Genomic DNA, 19326 nt, shown 5'->3' on the forward strand with positions numbered 1-19326 from the left:
CTGTTCTCACATCACTCCCTGCCATGTCTGTCGCAGCAGTAACGTCACCTGGATGATATACCCTTGCAAAGTGGTCAATCAATAAAACTATTTTGACTACTTCTTCTCCTCAGCTACTCCTCTATTTCAGCACTTGCCATAGTTATTTTTCCCTTTTACTTTCTATATAACAAATAACTCTTTACGATTTCCTTTGGTCTGCACAGCTGGTTTATTCTCAAAATGTTATTTTGCTTATTTTGCATTTTCCCTTCAATTATAAACTGTCCCACTTACTCTGCCTCAGCCACTGAATATTTTCCTACATTGCTTTCCCTCTAGCAGTGGTTTTTCCCTTTGTAGTATTTAAAAACCATCTTCAGTTTTCTGTTTTGCTTATATTGCAAAACTAGAACAGAAAATATAGATGTGTGATTTCCTTCAATTTATATTTCCTATATTCTCTATTTATTTCCTCTGATATTTACAATACTTTAAAATTCAGATGAAATACTTAAACATTACAGTGTAACTTATTACCCTTGTAATTTTCTGCTCATATTCTCTTCAAAACTTTGAAATTATTATTATTATTATTATTATTTTGGGCGACTCCAGGAGTCCTTGACTCATCAAGGGAGGCCCTAAACATCATGTCCACACAACTATGCGATTACATTCTCACAGTATCTATCATACCTTGCCTTGAACTCGTTCACCGTCATAGCACCCACAACAGACTCTGGCAGCTTATTCCACTCATTTACCACTCTAAAAGTAAAGAACCCACCTCTAACACCCCTGCTAACCACACTCTTGCCCAGCTTCCATAGGTGTCCCCTAGTTCTCCCACCACCAGTCCTGATCTCAAAAATATCCTCTGAATTAATCCTACAGAATACCTTTAGCAATTTGAATGTCTCAAACATATCTCCCCTATTCCGCCTATCAACTAGTTTCTGCAACCCACAAATCTTCAACCTGTTCTCATATGGTTCATTCCATAGACCTGTTATCATCTTGGTTATTCGCCTCTGGATCCTCTCCACCTCCTCCCCATCAAGAAGGAACCGAGGTGACCAAATCTGGGCACAGTAGTCGAGATGAGGTCTTATCAAGGCTCGGTACAGAGGTACAATAACTTGCTTGTCTCTGTTCGTCAAGGTATTTTTCAACAACCAAGTGAGGTGATGAGCTGATTTAGCTACTTTTGCAATGTGCCCCCTAAACTTCATCTCCCTATCCACCAACACTCCGAAGTCCCTGGCCTCATCAATCTCTTGGAGTACAGTTCCACCAATGTGGTATACTGCTGCTAATCTTTTCACCCCAAAATGCATAACCTTATATTTTGTCACATTAAATTGACATCCATTCTCCTTAGCCCGGAACTCCAATCTATCTAAGTCATCCTGCAAGACTTTGACATCTTCTGCATTCACTATTGCCCTACCCAACTTTGCATCATCAGCGAACAAATGAATTGTTCCACTTAGATCCTTCCCTATATCGTTAATGAACTGATTAAACAGCAGTGGTCCAAGAACAGAACCCTGCGGCACACCACTAGTCACAGGCCGTCTTTTGGACTCTACTCCTGAATAAACTACTCTTTGATATCTCTCCATCAACCATCCACCTATCCATCTCACCAACCCTATATCCACTCCCATATGTTGTAGTTTACGGATTAGTATTCCATGTGGTATCCTGTCAAATGCCTTTGCCAGGTCCAGCAGTATCACTGTAAACCCATTTCCCTTATCCAGTTCAGCCGTCACCTTGTTATAAAACTTGAGCAAGTTACTGAAACATGATCTACCCTTCACAAAGCCATGCTGTCCCCTGTACAGTATCTCATTTTCATCAATCCATTCCTGTATTTTTCCCTTGACTACTATCTCCAAGAACTTGACAACGACTCATGATATGCTGATCGGTCGGTAATTTGCAACCGTAGTCTTGGATCCTCCTTTATGTAGTGAAACTATTTTCCCTTCTTTCCACACCTTCGGGACTAAACCAGACCTGAGACTCAGATTAAACAACATGGTCATGGGCACTGATAATTCCTTAGCCGCTTCATGCAAGACCCGTGCCAGTATACCATCCAATCCCACAGATGTGCTCACATTAAGGTTCTGTAATAGACTAGCCACCTCCACTTCATTCATCACTATTCCCATATAAACTAATGGTTCCTTCATTTTTTCAATGTCACCACCTGGATGATATGCTTTTGCAAAGTGGGTGCTCAGTAACTCCACTATATCGACTGATTCAGTGACCTCCTTACCCTTGTCATTCCTTAAAATCATTTTGCCGTGTACATTTTTTTCTTGCTTGCAGCATATTGAAAGAGCTGTTTGGGATTCTCTTTTGCTTGCATAGCTAGTTTCCTTTCATAATCCGCTTTTCCTTTTTTACCACACTCGTTACCTTTCTGGCCTGCACTTTATACCGTTCGTGTGCCTGCAGGTCACCCCTTTCTTTAAATTCCCTCCACAGTTGTTTCTTTTTTTGCAGCTCAAGCTTAATGGTGTTATTCATCCATTTAACCCCTACTTGTTTTACTATTCGGACCCTAGGTATACAATCAGCCATAACCTCCTGTAAATGCTCCTTGACCACTTCCCATGCTCTATCGACATCCAGCCCTTGCAGTTGTACATGCCATGGCACCGATCCAAGCAATCTCCTAAGCTTGTCATACTTGCCAGCACAGTAATTCCACATATATCCTGTCTTAATCGAAAATTCCACACCTTTAGCCGCCTCCCAGGTCAAGACCTTATGATCACGCTCACCAATAGGTGGTAACATGGTCATATTCATTACAGTCAAATTCTCAGATGCTATTACCAGGTCAAGCACTCTCACACCCCTAGTATTTTCAATTACATGCTGTCTCAGATAGTTATCCCTTAATAATTGAATAAAATCCTTTTCCTTCCTCACATGTGTCCTCTCCTCCTTCCAATCAATGTTACCATAGTTGAAATCCCCCATAATAATTACCCTCCTTCCACTCATTTCATCAATTTCCCTATGCATACTATCTCCACCATCTATTCCATCACCTGGTCTATAGCAGCACCCAACTGTATATTTTATTCTGCCAGTCTCAATCTCACACCAAACAGCCTCAAATGAGCTCCTTTCACTATCCTGCGATATAACTTCAATTCTCCTTGGCTGCAGTTCATCAGCTATCATCAATAATACCCCTCCCCCCTCATTTTATTCTCTCTGTCCCTCCTAAACACACTATAACCTACACATTCTATCCCACTAACTATATCATTTTCCATCAGCCATGTTTCACTAATGCCAATAACCTGTGGCCAGGAAGAGCCAATCAAGGCCAAAAATTCTTCCTTCTTGTTCCTAATACTCCTGGCATTAGTATACATGAAATGCAGTGATCCCTTAGTCCCACCCCCATATTGATGCGTTATTCTAAATGACCCATTCCCATTTTTTGTCCTTAGTGCTGGCTCGGGTACATTATATACATTCTTACTCATCTGTCTCACTGATGTCTGCATATCCATTCCTCCCCCTCCTTGGTAGTTCTAGTTTCCCTGGTTTTGCACATCCATTTTCACTTCATTCAGCAACGCTCTTTCCAGTCTCCGCACACCAAGTCCATTTAAATGCAGGCCATCCATCTTGTATAAGTCCTTTCGCCCTTCAAACTCATTCCACACGTCCATGAATTCCACACCACACCATCTAAATAACCTGCGCATAATGTCATTTGCGATTATGGCCCTCCTTCTAAACTCCTCTCTGTCATACCGCGGCAACAGACTAACCATTCTAACTCTGTCACTCTTTTCTTTTGCTACGTTTAACAATACTTTCAAGTCCTCTCTCATAAAAAATTTATCACCTTTCAATTCATTCGTACCCACCACAATTATTAATTCTTTCACCCTCTGTTTTTGCACTCTAATACTCTCACTTACATCCTTAAATTTCGCACCCGGTAAGTATGATTTAGTTACACTGCCATCTATCATCCCTCTTAATAACGAGTCACCATACAACACTCTTTCCTTCATTTCAGAAACTCTCCCATTCTTACTCTGTTTATTTACGTCAGCTGAATCACTCTGGAAAGAGTTTTGCAGGTGCTCTAATTGCCGCTGCGCATTTTGTATCACTGCGATTCTTGGCCAATTCTCACAAATTATATGCTGTTCTACACGCTGTGAAGTTTAAAGGATCTATGATGAATGCTTTCTTGCTATTTCATGAAAGAAATGTTCACTCACTCTGATTAAATTTATGAAAATATATGACAAGGATACCAATGTTTGGTATGGATGTTGTGTCATCATGTGTAGGTCTTGTGGATCTTTGTGATTTATCTACTTCTATTGAATATATAGGTAAATGATCGTAAATATTGCTGTGAATGGTTTCAAAGGAAATAGCAATTTCCTAATGACACATAGCAGGAAAAGTTATGAGAATGTCATTGACATGATGGTCTTTCAAGAGGATTTCAGTCAACTCACAGTGATGGATGAGTAGAGATTTGTTCAACAGATCTAAGCATAATGTTTTGCACACTGGAATAATTCAGTTAGAAAGCTTTTAGAAACACAGCACCAATCTGGTATGCAACTTTTCACCCATGAATTCCAGGGTGCAAAACCTTTTGTTTAGATCTAGCAAGTAAGTTCAAGCACACACACACACACACACACTGCAGAAAGGTGGGAGAGAGATGATGCAAAGTATAATTACTATGGTAGTGGTAGGAGGGGCAGAACACTAGCAAAGCAAGGACAAGGAGGTGGTTGCTCTCTTGTATATAAAGCAATAATCAGAGAACACCAAGCATGTCCATAATGCAATTGGAAGAACAATGATACATCATGCCCTTCGATTGGAAAAGGACTAAGTTTAATTCTTGTCATGATGAGAGGAATCTTTACTTGGGACTTTTTCAATTGAAGGTGATTTAGCATTTCATAGGAAGGTAGCAGGGTGTTTCTCCTGGAAACTTGGTTTTTTTCAGGAGAAATCTACATAAATTGGTCTTCAGAACACATGCAATTTACAGACAAAAAAATACTAGTGGCAGTGGGTAATAGATGGCATTGGTGTAGATGATGATGGTAGTGGTGGTTTGGTGTAGTTGGTGGATTAAGTGGTAGAGACTGAGTTATTGAGTAGGTATCCTCCCTCAATAAGTCTTTGGACTCCTTGGAGGTGCTATGAAATAATAATAATAATAATTACTGTATATAGATTTGATTGTCTGGTTTTTGAAGTAATATGGAAAGCCTAAAAAGGATTGTTTCTGGGCTGTGGAATTTGACTTATGAGGTTTACATTGAAGGATTGCACACTATGGGCTGGTAAATAAATAAGGAAAGGGGATATTATGATCAAGATTCTCATATTTAAAGGATAAACAAGATTTTTGTTAATCCTCTAAAAAAAGTATCCACTCCCATTAACATCTCTTTCTGGTAATCTCCTCTATAGGTTACAGAGAAGATATTACCAGACAGATATAAATGAGGAAGAGGGATTTTTCATTGGGCTAGAGTCAGAATGAGAAGTCATTTTTCAAAACTGCATAAAGTATGTTAGGGTATAAGATTAAAAATATATATTATTTATTATTATTTTTGGAATATGATGTGAAAGCATGTGATGAGTACAAACACTGCAAATGATATAATAGACACTGACATTTAGGATGAACCTGCCTATATTTGATGAATCTCTTCTCCAAGGCGATATGAAATTTTATATATGTGTGTGTGATAATCAAACAACAATAAAAACAATAATAGTAATGTACAGGTATGTATAATTAATTAACAACAGCTTTAAATCATTAGTAATTAGCTCTGTACATAACTGTAACAATTTTAAACAATGAAGACTTTATTATTTGGCAATTTCAAACTGTCAGAAAAAGGCAGCAAAATGTTCTTTTAATACTTACCCCAAGCTAAAACAAATCGTTTTAACATGAAATGAGTTTCAGCTGAAGCAAATACATGAATTAACAGCTGGTACATGTTAATGGCTTCTACACACATCCATGCCAGAGAAGTTAGTAGAAAATAATGAATTAAAATTGCTACAGCAACACAAATATCAACACCTGCTAGTGCTATTCCTTTTTGTGATCCTACTATGAATGACGTATTCATCAGTAGCATGGAGATACAAAGATTGAGTAAAATTCTACCAGGATTATCACGATTTAGACATCTAGAAAGAGAGAGAGAGAAATAGAGATTTTTTGGCAATGTTTTTTTTTTTTTTTTTTTTTGGTGATTTTTTTGGGCAGATTTTTTTAAATATATACTTATTAAGATTAAATAATGAAGCGAGTGATCAGTAATGACATTAATTAGTAAAAGTATTGATTGAAGTTTAAAATCAATGTCACTCCAAACAACCATAATATTATCTGAAATTAGCAATCAAAGGTCATATTGCATAATTCACACATAGCCACTTACCTCTACTAGTTTTAAACCAACCTGATCAACAATCTATCATGAACTTTAATTCCCATCTTTGCCCATAATTCCTGTCATATTTCTGTTTCCACAGCTACTGATTTCACATCCACACTGAAAACTTGGGTACTCTCAGACTTCCATTTTCCTGTCTCAGTTTATTCTGTCTTTCTAATAGCCTCTCTAACATTTTGATATCATATGCTTACAGAAGTGACTCATATTACACATACAACTCTTAAAACACCTTCAAACCATCCCAAATTCTCCATATTTTAGTCAACCCTAATTAAGTATTTTGCCTTAATATTATACACACAATCATTCTTCTCCTCTTTGGCTCTCCAGCAACCTAACACATATATTAAGGTGGAAAAGGGTTAACTTCAAACATGGTGATATGATTAAGACATTCAAATTACTGAAGGGTTTCTATAGGATTAATCCAGAAGATATTTTTGAGAATAGGATTGATGGTGGGAGGACTAAGACCATACATGGAAGCTGGGCAAGAGTGTGGTTAGCAGGGGTGTTAGAACTAGGATTTTACTTGGAGAGTGGTGAATGAGTGGAATAAGTTACCAGAGTCTGTTGTGGGTGCTATGACTGTGAATGAGTTCAAGGCAAGGTATGATAGATACTGTGTGAATGTCAAATGGTTGCTCTTGACATGATGTTAGGGCCTCCCTCGATGAGTCTGTCGACTCCTTGGAGTTGCCCGAGATAATAATAATAATAATTCTATTTCTTTTTTTTTTTTTTTTTTTTGCTTCAGCATTTATCATAAAATGATCAAATTGTCTCTGAAGTCATCCATTCTCACCAGCACGGTCAGATTTGAATAACGTGTAAAACAGACACATACTTTAAAAAAAAAATATATATATATATATATATATCAGAGTTCATATTTACTCGGTAAATAATGTTATGAATATTAATATAGTTTAAATGACTATAACACCAAGAATAAAAAAGAATAAGGTTTAATTGTGAGACACTACTAGTTTCATTGAAAAAATCAACTTCGTCAGGTGTCAAATACAATGAATTATATAAAAAATAACTGAAACATTATAAAATAACAACAACAGATCTAATATAAAAAAACTGGAGTACATTTTAAAATTAAAAAGGAAAACATGCTGAAGTTCCAAATTGAAGTTAACTACTTGCGTGAGCTATCGCGAGAGCACTAGTACTGGACAGTAGACATGTGCACATCAGATAAATTGTAGCTGAGGCTGTTATTCATATGGGTTGAATCGAGGGATATTTCTTTAGATTCAAGTATTCTTCTCTCGAGTTCATCATAACAAGTATGTATATTGGACGTTTGAGACCAGTCTATGAGGTGTTGGTGGCCTTCGTTGGAGTTTATAGAGAATAGAACGTGGCTTGAGAGAGAGCACTGGCTTGGGTCCTATTGTTGGATATGTCTCTTTTGTGTTCCTCAATATGTAAAAGGACAGATTTAGCAGTCTGACAGTAGTATGGTTTGCCACATTCACAAGTGATCTTGTAAACTCCTGAATACTGAAAAGAGAGATGTTTTAGGTCCACTAAGTATGGAGCGAAGTTTAGGAAATGTAGTGAAACATGTTTTAATGTTGAACTTAAGAATTTTTGCCAGTTTGGGAGAGAGTGAGCTGATGTATGGCAAAGATATACATGCTCTTTTGGAAGAAGAATCTTCAATAGTAGGTAAATGATGGTGAGAGATAAATTTTGCAATGTTCTTAAGAGTGAAACCATTGTTGAGAAAGGTCCTTTTTAGTAAATTAAGTTCATTTTCAATCTCCATTTTGTCTGTTAATAAAGATCTGGCTTGATGTGCTAGGGTTGAAATAATGCCAAATTTCTGCGGAGGGTAGTGATGGGAGGAAGCATGAAGATATCTGTCTATATGTGTGTGGGGGGTGGCTTTCTAAAAATTGAGATTTTGATATTTTCAGAGCATCTTGTAAGTTTTAAGTCCAAAAAAGCAAGACAGTTGTTGGATTCTAGTTCACAGGTGAATTTAATTTTCTGATGAAAATTGTTAAGATGATCTAGAAAAATACTGAGGTTGTTTAAACTGTGTTCCCAAATGAGGAAAACATCATCTATAAAACGGTACCAGATTTAGGGCTTAAGAATTGAGGAATTAATCGGCTTTTCTTTGAAGTCTTCAAGAAATATATTAGCAAGTCCCGGTGAGAGCAGACTATCCATAGCTAATCCTGAGTTCTGTTTAAAAATAAAAAGGACCTTTCTCAACAATGGTTTCATTCTTAAGAACATTGCAAAATTTATCTCTCACCGTCGTTTGCCTGCTATTGAAGATTCTTCTTCCCCAAGAGCATATGTATCTTTGCCATACATCAGTTCACTCTCTCCCAAACTGGCAAAAATTCTTAAGAAGTTCAACATTAAAATATGTTTCACTGCGTTTCCTAAACTTCGCTCCATACCTTAGTAGATCTAAAGTAAAACATCTCTCTCTTCAGTATCCAGGAGTTTACAAGATATCATTTGTGAATGTGGCAAACCATACTACGGTCAGACTGCTGAATCTATCCTTTTACATATTGAAGAATATAAAAGAGACATATCCTACAATAGGACCCGAGCCAGCACTCTCTCAAGTCAGGTTCTATTCTCTATAAACTCTGATGAAGGCCACCAACACCACATAGACTGGTCTCAAATGTCCAATATGCATACTTGTTATGATGAACTCGAGAGAAGGATACTTGAATCTAAAGAAATATCCCTCAATTCAACCCTATGAATAACAGCCTCAGCTACAATTTATCTGATGCACACATTTCTACTGTCCAGTATTGGCGCTCTCGCGATAGCTCACGCACATAGTTAACTTCAGCACATTTTCCTTTTTAAACTGTACTATAGTTTTTTATATTAGATCTGTTGTTGTTATTTTTTATATAATTTTTTGTATTTGACATCTGAAGAAGTTGATTTTTTCAACAAAACTAGCAGTGTCTCACGATTAGACCTTATTCTTTTTTATTCTCAGTGTTTAATTATTTAAACTATATTAATATTCATATATATATATATATATATATATATATATATATATATAAAGCATTACATAAAATAAAATTCTAGTTATTTAATAAATTTCATATAACATTGACTATATTAGTCACTATCATTATAGCAAACAAGACATTAACATGTAGTTTAAAATAATGATGATGGAACAAAAGACATGCGAGGCACAATGTAATGCAGCAGCTTGAATTGTGAACAGAGAAATCAGTAAATCCTGACAACCAGGAATTTTAATTAGTTTAAAGAAAAAAAAAATTCTTTAAATGTTCTTTCCCATATATATATATATATATATATATATATATATATACTCAGGGCCATCACCAGATTAGATTGCGACCTGAGGCAAACAATTAAATATCGCTCCTGATGGATTATATGACAAAAATATAAGAAAGTCTGCAATTGCTTTTTTTTTTGTTTTTATTACAAGAGAAACATTAATGCAAAACGATTACATAATAATATTAATTAAATGTTTACTCTACAGGCATATCACATAATAAAACTGTTTATAAGCTCTTCTATGATAAGCTATGTCTGCCTCTATCAATATAATTGCTAGACCAACCACCTTCTTGGGTCATTGCTGTTCACAAATAATTTTTAATAAGTTTAAGCTTGGAAAAACTCCTTTTTGCACTTGTTCCTGTTAGTGTAGCTGTGGCAACACAATATGGCTGAATGAGCATCCTTATTAAGCCGCGCCGTGAGGCAGGCTGCCCCTATGATACACCCTATTGACGGTATTGTATATACTTAAGCAAAAATGAATTATGCATTCAGTTTTGCTTACATTAAGGAATGAAACATTGACTTATATGATTTGTTGATGAGGCATTCAAATTTGGAGTAGCTGTGAAGTTTCACATAATTCCATTTAATTCTGTGATCAGGAGATAAAGCATGAACTGGGGTATGTAAAGTACATATTTCACATATGCTTGTCTCTTTTGAATTCTGCAATCCTACTGCACTGCATGAAATAGCTGAGTTTGTAGGAACAAGAGATTTGGTATCATGCAAATGTTGCTTCTAATGGACTAAAATTAAAGGAGCCATCCTCTGAGTGAGTGAGTGAGTGACTTGCAAATTAAAGAATCTTCATCATCATCAATTTCCTGATATATACCCCAGAGGGGTGTTCGGGTTACAATGACAACACTACATGACTAAGTTTACAGTTTACATTATTATTAATCTCCTATCCACAATTATCCTCCAAATTAGTCTACCTGTGAGCACTCCAATGTTGTCATAACTAACATTTTGTGCTTCTATAGCACTTCTGACTGACTCAATCCACCTAGACCTTGGTCTTCCTCTGTGTCTCTTTCCTGTCATCCTGGAATGAAACACCTGTTTTGTTAACTTTTCCTTACCCATTCTATCTAAATAGCCATACCACCTTACACATTCTAAAATGCTGCAAATTAAAAAAAGCATGACATTTTTGAATTCGATCCCCTATAACAACTTGATCCACAGGGTGTGTGTGTGTCATCTTTCTGAAACAAATGAAAATCAGGATATGTGATGGTCCAAATAGCAAAACCATACTATGTATCTGTACCAGAAGCAGGAGAGGAAGAAGAATGATTAGGATTAGCAGTCACTATAAACTGTTTCACTGTGAATCTGATTGGCTAATTGTTAGAATTTTTAGTCTCCAACCAAGAGACTGTGAGTTTGAATCTCACTGAGTTTGGGTGTTTGTGATCTTTATAAGTGATAGACAAGTTTTAGTATTTGTGTGAGGCCACCAGAAAAAGTATCACATTTAGTCTCTAGATCAAGATTCTGATTATTTAACCTTTTGTCCACTCACAGTATTAAGTATGGAAGGGCACACACACACACTCGCATGCACTCAGATAATTTTTTTTCCACATGAAGTGACTAATGTGAATGGCAAAATCCAACAGGCATACAATATTCAGATGAAATTCCTGCTATAATAATCTCTTAATCTATGGGGAGTAAGGTAACAGCAAAGTCAACAAATGAACTTAAGATAACCTGGATTTCAATCTTGAACTCTTTAGCACACTGATGGAAAATGAAATGAAAGTGAGTAGTAGTCAGAAGTTTTGATTTTTGGAGGTTAAAGAAGGTTCTTATTCCAGAGAAATATATTTCAGTTATTCAATTAGAGCAGATGTTTTGATCAGGAAAAGAAAAAAAATTAATCCAACTATGGAAAGAATGAGTAGAAATCAATAAGGTCATCCCATTTAGTGCTGAATATACTATTAGTAGTATCTGATATGTTACTTATGATTAAGGTCAAGGGCACAACCAGTTCATCAAAGTAACTAGCGAACATGCAATAAAAAAGCTCACCAACATCAAATTCCTGACATGTACCCTCAGGGCTGTACAGGATATTATGCTAGTCCTACATGAAAAAGTTACATCATTATGAGCTTCCTATTGACAATTTTCTTTCAAATTAATCTGTTATTTGTCAAGACTCCAATATTATCAGATCTTATGTTTCTATATTCAAAGGCATATTTTCCTATATCAACCCACTATAATCTCAGTCACTTTCCTGCCATCCTAGAAATGGATACTTATTTTGCTAGCCTTTCCTCTCCCATTCTGATTAAGTAGTCAATCTGAGATTAGCTCTGCTAACACATTCCTGAATGCTAACAATGTCAAGTTCTTTCCTAATAATACCATTTTTAATATGATACTGCCATTGATACTATTTCTTCATCCCCATCCCCAAATCTTTCTCAGAATTCTTATATCTATGGTCTCCAGTCTTTGATCAAGTGTTTTATTTCTAATCCAGCATTTAGCTCCATAAGTTAAAATTGATTTGAACACTGTTTTGTGTGCAGCTAGTGTAGTTTCACTCTTATTTCATATAAATTTATTCAGCTGACTTCCTACCATACCAGCTTTGCTAATTCTGCTATTTTCATACTTAATTTGCTATCTTCACTAAAAATTGTGCCTAAATAGCCGAAATGTTTTATTTGTTCTGAAGTTTCTCTGTTCAGAATGCAGTTGATGTTTCCAATATTTTGGTCTATTTTCATTGTCATTGACTTTTTTTTCTTTTCTGATTTTCATACTAAATTATCGCAGCAAATATTCAGCTTAGTTAGGGAATCCTGCAGACTAGTACTAGATTAATTTAGAAGTATAACATCATCTGTATGAAGTAAAGAGCTGAGATTAACATCTCCATTTTTGATTATCAGGTTTAATACTACTTTCCTTCATAACATAATCCATACAGATGATGAATAACAGAGGAGATAATGTATACCCTTGTCTCACACCTGATTTAACATCAAACTATCTTCCTGTACCTCCTTCAATTCTACTTAGTCTATATTTGAGTTGTAAGGCAGCTGACTTACAACTCAAATATAGACTAAGTATTGCTGAAAGCTAAATATTGCTGAAAGTTGCCAAAAGGTATGCCACCTTTTGGCAACTCCTATAGGCAAAAATGACCTCACCATTGCTTCTGCCTGGTATCTCCACTTCTGGGCCTGGCTCCCACTGAAGATATCTCAATAAAGGTCAAAACTAGTCTGGGTAGTGGCCTTTCCCTTAATGCATAACATTATACATATCTGCAAGGATATGTATAATGTTATGTATAAGGTTTTGCATTATGGGAGATACTGAGATAGGAGTGATGTTAGCTTGGTCCACCTTTGCTACGAGTTGCCTGGTGTTGTAGTACCTTACCCCAGTCCTGAAGATATTTTCAGGTGCGAACTTTGTTTGCTCACACTTGGATAAAGGATTAAACTAAATTTATTATTATTACTAAGTATTGCTAGAACAGCTTTTCTCTTGGCACCTTGTCATATGACTTTTCCGGATCTACAAAACTTAAATACAGATCTTTATTATATACCCAATATTTGTCAACTATTTGCATTCAAGTGAAAATCTAATCCTGACAACTTCTATTTGGCCTGAATCCAGCTTGTTCTTCCCCAGGCTTCCCTTACACTATTTTTCTTAGCTATTTCTCAAGTATGCTTGTATAAATCTTACCAAGAATGCTCTGCAAGGAAATTCCTTTGTAATTCTTTTTCCCTTTTTATAGATGGGTACTATTAGTGCACTATTCCAATTATCTGGAATCTGACCCTCTGACCAGTTCTTCTGAATTATGTAGTGTAGTCAATATAAAACTTTTATATCTCCGTATTGAATCATTTATTATTATTATTGTTATTAAAACCAGATCTCCATCAAGTCAAAAGACTCATCGCAGGAGGCAAACACTGTTACACATTAGCCCATCAAGCTGTTCTTTCAATGTACATTTCATTTCAATGTACAAACTCATTCAATGTATCTGTATTTACCACATGTTAGGCAACTGACCAACCAATCAACCTACTCACACTTACCTTATACCGCTTCTAGGTATGTCTCCTTGTTCTACCTCCTTCTCTCATTCTAAGATTTCTGGTAAAATATCATCCACTTCAGCTTATCCCTTTTCACATTTCAAGTTTTTGATATTTTTTTTCTATTTTAAGTATTGATATGTATTCCTGATTACATTCAGGATGCAAGATTGCAGAATAAAAAAAAACTAATTTGTCAAATTTGTGCACATATGCACTCAAAATAAAATTTTTCATTACAGAAGTATAGATCATATCCTTTTTTTTTAAGCCATACTGTACAATGTAAACAAGTTCAAGTAAAATAATAAACACTTTATATGCAACTTACCGAAAAAGGGAGTAGGTTAAAATTGTGAGTAATAAACCAAAAATGGAAAGTGCACATCCAATATAAGAAATAATAGAAAGTGCTACTTTATGCTCTTCTGGTATATCAAGGTCTGGAGTTGGATCCTATAATAAAATATTTTAATGTTTTATTTTAATAAGTAAGCAACAATAACTTCCCAACACATTTATAATTAGAAAAAGACATTATTCATTATCTTTATAGAAAATAAGATGGACTGGCATTCTAAATAATCTCATAACCATATCCTGTCAGCTTCAAAAAGACAAATAATAAAATCTTGTGTGCAAGTGAAATTCTTTCTCTTCATACTTGAGTGGCGCTAGAGTCATCGTAGCATGTGGCGGGGAATTTGAGCTGTGCTGAAGAAAGTGCTTATTAATTGGTGAATAGTTCATTTTTTTCTATGTTTTTATAGTGCTAAGTTGTTTTCTGGAATATGAGTGTCTGTCGTATGCGATATTGTGTATTTTGGTTAGAGAAGACTGGGTCGGAATCGAATGCACAACGGTGGAAGACAAGACGAAGGATAAGCTTTCATTATTTAATTATTTCATTTTATTTATTTATATCTAGTGTACTTAAATGTTCTGTTTGAAATTGTTTGTACTTATTTAGCATTTATTTTTTGAAATTGTTTGTACTTATTTAGCGTTTATTTTTTGAAATTCTTTGTACTTATTTAGCGTTTATTTTTTCCCACTAATTAGCAACGCTATTTTAAATAATGGCGGCAGCAGCAGTTAAAATTACAAATGGCATATCGCCAAGTCCCCCCCCCCATTTAAGGACTTCATTTTGCGCGCTATCATACAGGATTTTGTTTAGCATGCGGGACTTGCAGAATGTATGCATCCTGGCGATTGTATATGTGGCAGGAGAAAGAAGGGAGAAAACGTATATGCTCAAAATGCAGCAATGGGAGGAACTTGGTGATTTAGAAATGACCATAACTGACCTCGTTGAGTCAGAGATGGGAGATTCTCCACGTAGAGAGATGACGGGTATGATAGAGGGCGAGAGAAGTATGAATAAAATAATAAGAGTGGGGAGTATGGAAAGGGTGAATGATTCTGAAGTTTTAGGAGATAGTTTGCCATTCATCCACCCTCAATTGGGAGGATGAATGGCAAACAAGAATGGCTGACTTACAGAGAGAGAGAGATGAGCTGAAAGAGCAGGTGGACAGGTGGAATGTCTGGGGAATGAGATAAGTGTGAAATATGAAATTAAGCAAATGGAAAAGACAAATGCAAGGCGAATCAGAGGAGGAGTGAGAGAGAGTTATGGGAATGAGAGAAGAGGAGAGAATAGGAACAGTATAAGAAAGGGAATGGGAGAGTTATGGGAGTGATAGAAGAGGAGAGAATGAGAGAGAGAGTTGTATGAATGACAGAAGAGGTGAGAACAGGATAAGTGGAAGAGAGAGGGAATGAGTGTCAGATATGGGAATGATAGAAGAGGAAATGGAAACAGCAGGAGAGAAGGAATGAGAGGAATACAAGGGAGCAGCGGGACTAAAGATAGAGTGATGTCAGGAAGGCAGGTGAGTAGGGGAGCACAGAGAGAAACTGTTACAAGAGAGAGAGTGAGGGATGCATATGAGCAATTGAGGAATAAGTAGGAGTTAAATGGATAAATAACACCATTAAGCTTGAGCTGCAAAAAAAAATAAACAACTGTGGAGGGAATTTAAAGAAAGGGGTGACCTGCAGGCACACGAATGGTATAAAGTGCAGGCCAGAAGGGTAACGAGTGTGGTAAAAAAAGCAAAAGCGGATTATGAAAGGAAACTAGTTATGCAAGTTTTTTTCATACTAGCTATGAAACTAGCTATGAAAAAAAACTGTACATGGCAAAATGATTTTAAGGAATGACGATGGTAAGGAGGTCACTGAATCAGTCAATATAGTGGAGTTACTGAGCAAGCACTTTGCAAAAGTATATCATCCAGGTGGTGACATTGAAAAAATGAAGGAGCCATTAGTTTATATGGGAATTGTGATGAATGAAGTGGAGGTGAATAGTCTATTACAGAACCTTTATGTGAATACATCTGTGGGATTGGATGGTATACCGGCACGGGTCTTGCGTGAAGCGGCTAAGGAATTATCAGTGCCCTCAACCATGTTGTTTAATCTAAGTCTCGGGTCTGGTTTAGTCCCGAAGGTGTGGAAAGAGGGGAAAATAGTTTCACTGCATAAAGGAAGATCCAAGACTACGGTTGCAAATTACCGACCGATCAGCATATCAGGAGTCGTTGTCAAGTTCTTGGAGATAGTAGTCAAGGGAAAAATACAGGAATGGATTGATGAAAATGAGATACTGTACAGGGAACAGCATGGCTTTGTGAGGGGTAGATCATGCTTCAGTAACTTGCTCAAGTTTTATAAGGTGACGGCTGAACTGGATAAGGGTAATGGGTTTACAGTGATACTGCTGGACCTGGCAAAGGCGTTTGACAGGATACCACATGGAATTCTAATATGTAAACTACAACATATGGGAATGGATGTAAGGTTGGTGAGATGGATAGGTGGGTGGTTGATGGAGAGATATCAAATAGTAGTTTATTCAGGAGTAGAGTCCAAAAGATGGCCTATGACTAGTGGTGTGCCACAGGGTTCTGTTCTTGGACCATTGCTGTTTAATCTGTTCATTAACGATATAGGGAAGGATCTAAGAGGAACAGTTCATTTGTTTGCTGATGATGCAAAGTTGGGTAGTATGATAGTGAATGCAGAAGATGTCAAAATTTTGCAGGATGACTTGGATAGATTGGAGTTCTGGGCTAAGGAGAATGGATGTCAATTTAATGTGACAAATGTAAGGTTATGCATTTTGGGATGAAAAGATTAGCAGCAGTATACCACATTGGTGGAACTGTATTCCAGGAGATTGATGAGGCCAGGGACTTGGGAGTGTTGGTGGATAGGGAGATGAAGTTTAGGGGGCACATTGCAAAAGTAGCTAAATCAGCTTATCAACTCACTTGATTGTTGAAAAATACCTTGATGAGCAGAGACAAGCAAGTTATTGTACCTCTGTATACCCAGCCTTGATAAGACCTCATCTCGACTACTGTGCCCAGATTTGGTCACCTAGGTTCCTTCTTGATGGGGAGGAGGTGGAGAGGATCCAGAGGTGAGTGACTAAGATGATAGCGGGTCTATGGAATGAACCATATGAGAACAGGTTGAAGATTTGTGAGTTGCAGAAATTGGTTGATAGGCAGAAGAGGGGAGATATGATTGAGACATTCAAATTGCTAAAGGGTTTCTATAAGATTAATTCAGAGGATATTTTTGAGATCAGGACTGGTGGTGGGAGAACTAGGGGATACCCATCGAAGCTGGGCAAGAGAGTGGTTAGCAGGGGTGTTAGAGCTGGGTTCTTTACTTTTAGAGTGGTAAATGAGTGGAATAAGCTGCCAGAGTCTGTTGTGGGTGCTATGACGGTGAACGAGTTCAAGGCAAGGTATGATAGATACTGTGAGAATGTAATCGCATAGTTGTGTGGACATGATGTTTAGGGCCTCCCTCGATGAGTCTAAGACTCCCTGGAGTCGCCCGTAATAATAATAATAATAATATGGTGGTAAGAGGTGTAATGTATGGGGACTCAATGATCCGTGGTGTTCAAGATAGGATGCGTGAGGAGTATTTGCCAGTAGGAACGATAGAAAGTGTGGCTCTGGCAATTAAGAGAGGTGAAAGGGTGGATGAGATGATTGTGATGGTGGGAACAAATGACTTGAGTGGTGGTGTAAATAGAACAGCGAGAGATATGAGATTCTTGCTTGAGGCTGGACGAAAGAAGACACAGAGAGGAAAGATAGTATGTGTGTTGCCTAAGTATGATAATGTCAAGCTGAGCAGAACAGCAGCGATACTGAATGACATAATAGTGAGAATGTGTCAGAAGAGAGGATTCGAATATGTGGATGCTTGGAGTGCGTTTGAGAGCAGAGAGGAATTGTATGCGAGAGACCACCTACATTTGAATGAGGAAGGACGAAGGCATCCAGAGAGATTGTTGTTCTTAACGAGTCAGTGTGTCCCAGTGTGGATGGGACACACTGACTCATAGCAGGGGTGGCTTCTTGTGGGAATGGGTACTTGGGAGAAGGGGGACAACATCTGGTAACGCTGAGCCCAGTGGAGTCTAGATGGGATAATGCTAGGTATAGAAACAATGGCATTTTTATGCTTTATACCAATGCCAGAAGTATTCGAAATAAGGGAGGGGAATTGGTGGCAGAGATAGCATCAGCCTGGCCAAAGATTATTGGGATCACAGAGATGCAGTTGACAGAAGAGGATATAATAACAGGAATAGAAGTTGCTGGGTACAGCATTTTTTGGCAGGATAGGAAGGGAAAGTGTGGTGGTGGAGTACTGCTTATGATAAGTGATGATCTATGTCCTCTAAGAGTGGAGGCTTTGGAAGGCTGTGACACTAATGATTTTGAAAGCATATGGTGTGAGGTGGAGGTGGGCAAGACAGGATATTTAGTGGGGTGTTGCTACAGACCAAGGAGCACAGAGGGTGGGGACCAGGATATGTTTATCAGTTGAGCTTGGCAAGTACAAGAAGAACGATTGTTATGGGAAATTTTAACTACAGCAGTATAGATTGGGGAAAGGAAGATACATGTAGCAATAAGGGAATGGAATTTCTAGAATTCTTGAGGGACAGATGTCTTAGGCAACATGTAAAAGAGGGAACAAGAGGTTCAAGAGTTTTGGATTTGGTCATAGCATCAGAAGAGCTGATAATAATTGAGATAACATATCCCCCACCCCCAAGATGGAGAGAATGACCGTGTGGTTTTGACTTGCAAGATGAATAGACATGCAGGAATATCAAAGAGATAGGAATGTATGTGGAATTATAAAGCAGGTGATTATAATAGTCTTAGACATCAACTTGGGGAAGTTTCATGGAGGGAGGAATTGGAAGGCCGGGATATCATTAGTGCTTGGAAAATTGTGAAGGAATATTTGTTAGTAGCAATGGTAAGCTGTATTCCACGATT

General features: G+C 37.2%; 1 protein-coding gene across 1 annotated transcript in view; it reads right to left on the minus strand.

The window, feature by feature from the left end:
- The window catches only part of LOC150109886 (uncharacterized), a 226230-nt gene that overhangs the window by 36809 nt on the left and 170095 nt on the right, over positions 1-19326 (minus strand). Inside the window, exons 15-16 of the mRNA XM_090396448.1 lie at positions 14268-14392; positions 5954-6225 (exon numbers count right to left, since the gene is read on the minus strand). Coding sequence (XP_090252574.1) covers positions 5954-6225; positions 14268-14392 — 397 coding nt within the window. The remainder of the gene's footprint in view (positions 1-5953; positions 6226-14267; positions 14393-19326) is intronic.

Source organism: Typopeltis vanoorti, chromosome 1 (assembly GCF_054136105.1).
Source record: "Typopeltis vanoorti isolate ZY-2024b chromosome 1, IOZ_Tvanoo_1.0, whole genome shotgun sequence".
NCBI classification, from domain to species: domain Eukaryota; kingdom Metazoa; phylum Arthropoda; class Arachnida; order Uropygi; family Thelyphonidae; genus Typopeltis; species Typopeltis vanoorti.